Source organism: Camellia sinensis, chromosome 6 (assembly GCF_055761805.1).
Source record: "Camellia sinensis isolate YWXY chromosome 6, ASM5576180v1, whole genome shotgun sequence".
NCBI lineage: Eukaryota > Viridiplantae > Streptophyta > Magnoliopsida > Ericales > Theaceae > Camellia > Camellia sinensis.
Window position 1 is genome coordinate 149902072 of NC_138966.1, and position 6067 is coordinate 149908138.

Sequence of the window (6067 nt, forward strand, 5' to 3'; positions counted from 1 at the left end):
AAGTGTTTGACTTTCTCTCTTAAATCTATAGATTTTCAGCAAGAAGATGAAGTTTCTGCACAGATAGGATATATATAGGAAGAAAAGGGTAGGTAAGATCAATGGCTAAGATTGAATGGTGAAGTATGCGGTAAAAAGGGGAGTGAGGTGGATATATCTTTCACCTCACCAAGAAATTACGGCCATGGTGGCTGATTTTACCACCACAATTGTACTGCTCAGATAAAACGCAGTGCGCGGACATCTGGGCTGTCCGAAAATCGGTTCAAGAAAAATTTCATTTAATCACTGTTGACTAATTGCGACATTCTGAGTCCGATGGTGTGATCCGTTTCGCTTAAAGAAAAAATATACATCTTTATGAGTTTCATTTTTGACACACTCAAAGAGGATTATTAATTATTGTTCTGTTATGGGTCCGCCCCGGATGGCGAAGTATAGATAATATTTATTAAGATGACATTGATGAACTTATTAAATATGAAATGCGACCTCCGTTCATTGACGGTGTCAAACAAAAGACGAAAAGTTGGGTCGGGTCTTCACAGTTACTTCTAGAGACAACACAGCATCATTCCCATATACCAACTCATATTGAGTTGTTCCTATGCTATTTCTTTTTGAATTTCTATAAGCCCAAAGCATTTCTGATAGGAGATTATGCCAATCCCTAGGATTATCTTCAATCATCTTTTCTAAGGTGTTTTTGACAATCTTGTTTGTTGCCTCAGCCTGCCCATTTGCCTGGGCATAATAGGGTGAGGAATTTAATATTTGAATGCCATATTCCGTGGCAAACCCTTTAATCTCATCCCCATTGAACATTGTGCCTTGATCGACAGTTATGGACTGGGGTAAACCAAACCTATGAATCACATTCTTTTTTAAGAATTCAATGATTGAGTCTGTGTCACCACTTTCAGAGGCACTGCTTCTATCCATTTAATAAAGTAATCAGTAGCTACTAGCAAATAGGAATGTGCTTTTGAGGAGGTTGGGAAAATATGCCCTATCAAGTTCATAGCCCATCCTCTAAAAGGCCAAGGTTTTACTACTAAATGAAGATTTATTGCTGGAACTCTTTGAATATTGCCATGTTTCTGGCAATTCTGACATCCTTTTGGATATATTATGCAATTTTTTCTGATAAATGGCAAAAAATGAACATATCTGTTAATCAGCCATCTCATCTTATCACCAGCCTGATGGGCCCCACAAATTCCCTCATGTGTTTTAGCCATGGCTTTCATCTGGTCTAACTTACCAATACAAAGTAAAGGCAAACCATCATGAGCCTTTCTAAATAAATCATCTCCCATGATAACATAATTTGGGGCTTGATATCTTATCTGCCTATTACTCCCTTCATTAGGATTCGACAGGTATTTTATTAAAGGGAATCTTCAATCTTCCTCGGTCACATCCAAAGTAAAAATAGGCAAGAAATTTCTACGCCTACTCTTAAGTGCGGAAAAGTTTCTTCTCTTAATTCGAATCACCCTTTCTTGAGCTCCCTTAGGTATTTTTAAACCAGAAGTAGCTTGAGCCATCTCATTAGCCTCTTTATTCTCTAATCTATATCCGTGTGTAAATGTGACATGGTCAAAGAAACTAATTAACCATTTGACCTTAGTTAGATACTCCTCCAGGACACCACTTACACACTTGAATTCTCCCAAGACTTGCTTAATGACCAACTGCGAATCCCCAAAAACGTGGATACTTCTTATTTTGAACTCTATTGCCAACTCTAGGCCAATTATCAAAGCTTCATACTCAGCTTGATTACAAGACTGAATATGTTGTGCTTCCAACTGATACGCAAATTGGTACATTTGTTTATTTGGTGCAATCAACACGATACATGCCCCCACTCCTTCATCTGTCTTTGAACCATCAAACATCAACTTCCAAGGTTCATTCTCCACCATATTGATTTCATATAAATCTAAATCGACAGAGGTACAGGGGTGTTCTGTCAAAAAATCAACCCAAGCTTGTCTTTTGACTGCTTTTTGTGGCATATACCTGAGACAATATTCAATTAATGCTAAAATTCACTTACCCTGTCTTCCCCTTAAGATTGGTTTTGACAGCATGTATTTAATAACATCTATTTATGCTATCACAAACACTTCTGTGGGCAGCATATAATGCCTCAGTTTAATGGCTGCAAAAGAAAGTACTAAACATAGCTTTTCGACAGAGTTATACCTAGTTTTAGCATCATTTAACCTTATACTTAAGTAGTAAATGGCTTGTTCATGCCCCATACTATTTTCTTGAGCCAAAAAACAACCAATCAATAGATCAGAAGCTAAGATATACAATTTCAAAGGCTTTCCTGCCACTGGGGGCATAAGCACTGGAGGGTTTGCCAAATACTTTTTGAGTAAATTAAAAGTTTCTTGATGACATGCTTCCCACTTAAACTCATGGTCTGACTTGATTTTTATCAAAAGGGAAAATGCTAAAGTCTTCTTAGCTAAATTGGCTATGAATTTCCTCAAAAAATTGACTTTTCCAAGAAAACTTTGTAGCTCTTTCTTGTTGGCTGGGGGTTTTGCCTCCAGAATTGCTTTGGCTTTGTTGGTATCCACTTCTATTCCTTTGTGGTGCACTAAAAAGCCCAAAAACTTTCCAGCAGATACCCCAAATGCACACTTTAAAGGATTCGTTTTGAGTTTGTGAGTTCTCATCCTTTGAAATGTCTGCTGCAAATGTTCCATATGCTCATCAAAACTGTCAGACTTGATGGCTACATCATCTATGTAGACTTCTAAATATTTCCCAATCAAATCATGGAAAATAAAATTCATTGCCCTTTGGTATGTTGCTTCTGCATTCTTTAATCCAAAAGGCATGACTACCCATTCAAATGTCTCCAAAGCACCAAGATATCTGAAGGCTATCTTATGTGTATCTTCTAGGTTAATAAAAATTTGATTATACCCATCATAACCATCCATAAAGGACAAAATCCTGCTTTTGGCTACTGAATCCACTAACAAGTTAGCCACTGGCATAGGATATTCATCCTTAGGAGTTGCTAAATTTAGATTTCTAAAGTCTATGCACACTCTTAACTTGCCATTGTTTTTCATTACAGGGACAATGTTAGACAGCCACTCCACATACCTGGCTGTTCTAATAAAACTTGCTTTGAATAATCTTTCAATTTCCTCCTTAACCAATAAGGTTACTTCATTAGTCATCCTTTTTAGAGATTGTTCATAGGGAAGGAAATTTCCTTTAATTGGGAGTCTATGCTCTACTAGTGTTCTATCTAATCTAGGCATTTCTTCATAAGTCCATGCAAAGCAATCCACATACTCAGAAAACAAACCAACTAGTTTGCTCTTACATTGATCAGATAGATTAGCATTTACATAGATGGGCCTCTTACAGGCCTTACTCCCTAAGTTATATTTATCTAAAGGGTCCTGCATATCTGCTTTGAGGTCATTAAGCTTGGCAGGAGCAGCCTTCAGATGCTCTAATTGCACCTCTTTATAACTAACACATTCTGTCTAAGAACAATTGGGCATACACTTAGGGCTAAACTTATTTTCTAAGAAGAAATATATATATATATATATATATATATAAAAGCCTAGAAAAAGTAGATCTAATTACGTTAGTTGTCTCATCCAGCTTGTCTTCTTCTATCATTTGTACTTACATTACTCTTCATCCTCAGCAACCTCCTCTATCACAGGCATTTTCTGCTTTTACATCAAGCATGGCTTGGCCAATTCTTGGCCTATCTGCTTAAAACCTTCCTCAATAAAGGCCTTCAACTCTTCATTTGTCAGACTCTTTCCCTGAGACTTAACCTCTTCTTCATCAATCACAATTGGACCCAAATCATCATCATACAACACAGCTTCTATGTTATTAACATTAGCAACAAAGGGATTTGCATTTGCCCAATAAACTTCCATCCCTCCTTTACCACCACTGGTTAAGAAAATCAATGCCTGGCGCAGAGAAGAGGGTACACAACCATTAAGGTGTATCCAATCTCTAACTAGTAACACATTGTAGTTAGAGGTGGAGTCTATTACAAAGAAAGTTTTTCTCATTGACCTGGAACCAACCTGAAGTTGTAAAGCCACCACTCCTCTGGCCTCAAATGATCCACCAGCAAAATTACTTATGTTCACATCAGTAGGAAACAAGTGATCAACAGATTTCCCAATAGCTTTCAGTGTCCTAGAAGGAAAAATGTTGACAATGGCTCCATTATCAACCAACACCCTTTCCACTGGCACCCCCTCTAAATAAGCTCTGACATATAAAGGCCTTTGATGCCTAATGAGCTTATACTTTGGTTTTTACAGCACAACCTTCTCTTTATCGACAGATCTAACCACCTCAATTGACTTTAGTGGCTTGGTTTGTGTCTCAACCACTGCTAGTTCAGTTAGATCTTCAACATCTCCTGCCAATTCATCTGGCTGGTTTGGCTTGGCCTGAAACCTCTGAGGGATGGCCATAATCATGTTACACTCCTTGGATAGAGGTAAAGAACAAAAATGAATAGTGGCCAGCTTTTCTCTAAAGTCACCATCAAAACTGTAGCGACCCTAATTTTCTTAAGTCATTATTTTATTATTATTATGGTTATGATTATCTTATTTTATTGTTGGCTTTATTAATTAGGGGGTTACATGAGATTTAATGTGATATTTAATGGATTTAATGTTATAATTATTAATTGGGTGGTTACATGAAATTTAATGTGATATTTAATGAATTGAATGTTGTACTTATTAATTGGGTGGTTACATGAGATTTAGTGGGATATTTAATGTTGTAATTAATAAATTTAATGTATCTATATTTAATCTTATATATATAGTAACATAGACCTATTCAACTAGGTTGGAGAGATCAAAAGAAAAGAGAAGAAAGAAAACAAAAAAACGAGAGAGAGAGAGAAAGAGGAGAGGGAAGAAAAGGAAAGATTAGGGTTTGTTTTGGTGGCTCTATTAGTTTGCCAGATATTCTTTGATCTTATATAAAATATTGTGAGTACAAAACCTACTTCCTTTGATTTATGTTTAATTCGTGTTTTTTTTAATCTATTTATTTATTTATTTATTTATTTTTATTTTTTTTTATGTTGGATTGATTTTGTATTTGCATGTAGATGATGGATTGATTTTTCTTATTTTGATTAGTTATGTATGTCTTGTTTCGGGTTTTTATATGGATTTATTTTATGGTTGTAATCGCACTCATGGTTATATGAAAATAAAATAAATTAGAAACCCATAGATAAATTCCTTATACTCCACCATGACTCCATGGATTGTTGTTTTATTTGAGTGATGGGGAGAAAGAGTGTATAAAAAAGTGAGGATTATGAGAGTTGTTTAATGCCTTATGCCCGGCATTGTTATATTTGTCTCATGATGTTGATGAGATGCTCGTTCTCATGAGTAGACGAGTGCTTTGATTTACGCGCGTACGTATATGCTAACCATCCGGGGAGTGTGAGTCAAACTCGGGACGATATCCCCGTGCAAGTTTGGCTTCGGAGCGGTGTTAGGTATACGGGAGGCACATGGGATATATGTGTAGGCCAGAAGGGGAGAGCCGAAGTGGTGGAGTTAAGGAACAAAGAATTTAATTATGAGTTTATTGATATAGTGTGAATTGTATTGATTTGTACATGTTGATAAATAGTAAACGATTTCGATAAATTATGAGATTTGAGCAGAGGCATGCATACGTGATTTTGGACAACTTTTGTGTTGTAGCTTTTTATTAAAAAGATCGATTAGAACTTATAATCGGATGACCTTGGTTATTGTCGGTTTGATTCATTTTGATAATGCAGATTTTATAGGCTGTTTTAACCCACGAAACGAGCTCATTTTTATTGGTTTCGCGTAAATTGAAGTAAAACATTATTCTGCGCACTTTTCATGTTTTGAACGTTTCCGAAAGAAAAATCACCTTAGGGAAGTTTTTGTTCATCTTGAGCTTCAAATTTTTCGATTGAATTCCATCTAGGTTTTTCTATCAAGTTTGTCTCTCAACCTGTTCAGTTTCTGTT

General features: G+C 36.2%; 2 protein-coding genes across 2 annotated transcripts; both read right to left on the reverse strand.

Annotated features, from left to right (window-relative positions):
• Nucleotides 1-510: 510 nt before the first annotated feature.
• LOC145793692 (uncharacterized) lies at nt 511-942 on the reverse strand. Its single transcript, XM_082876557.1, has one exon. The coding sequence runs from the start codon at nt 940-942 to the stop codon at nt 511-513; it is 432 nt and encodes a 143-aa protein (XP_082732683.1).
• Nucleotides 943-1403: 461 nt separating this feature from the next.
• LOC145793693 (uncharacterized) lies at nt 1404-4499 on the reverse strand. The gene is made up of 5 exons (XM_082876558.1): nt 4342-4499; nt 4101-4215; nt 3779-3980; nt 2215-3526; nt 1404-2028 (listed from the first exon to the last, which is right to left on the reverse strand). Exons 1-5 carry the CDS (start codon nt 4497-4499, stop codon nt 1404-1406), a joined length of 2412 nt encoding a protein of 803 aa, XP_082732684.1.
• Nucleotides 4500-6067: the final 1568 nt, after the last annotated feature.

Excerpts from the sequence above, each read along its gene's own strand:
- LOC145793692 (XM_082876557.1), bottom strand. The coding sequence starts at position 942 with ATGGATAGAAGCAGTGCCTCTGAAAGTGGTGACACAGACTCAATCATT.
- LOC145793693 (XM_082876558.1), bottom strand. The coding sequence starts at position 4,499 with ATGGCCATCCCTCAGAGGTTTCAGGCCAAGCCAAACCAGCCAGATGAA. Across the intron at positions 3,527-3,778 it reads GAAGGCCTTTATTGAGGAAG|AATGTGTTAGTTATAAAGAG; the intron begins GTTTTAAGCAGA and ends GTTCTTAGACAG. Across the intron at positions 2,029-2,214 it reads TTAAATGATGCTAAAACTAG|GTATATGCCACAAAAAGCAG; the intron begins GTATAACTCTGT and ends ATATTGTCTCAG.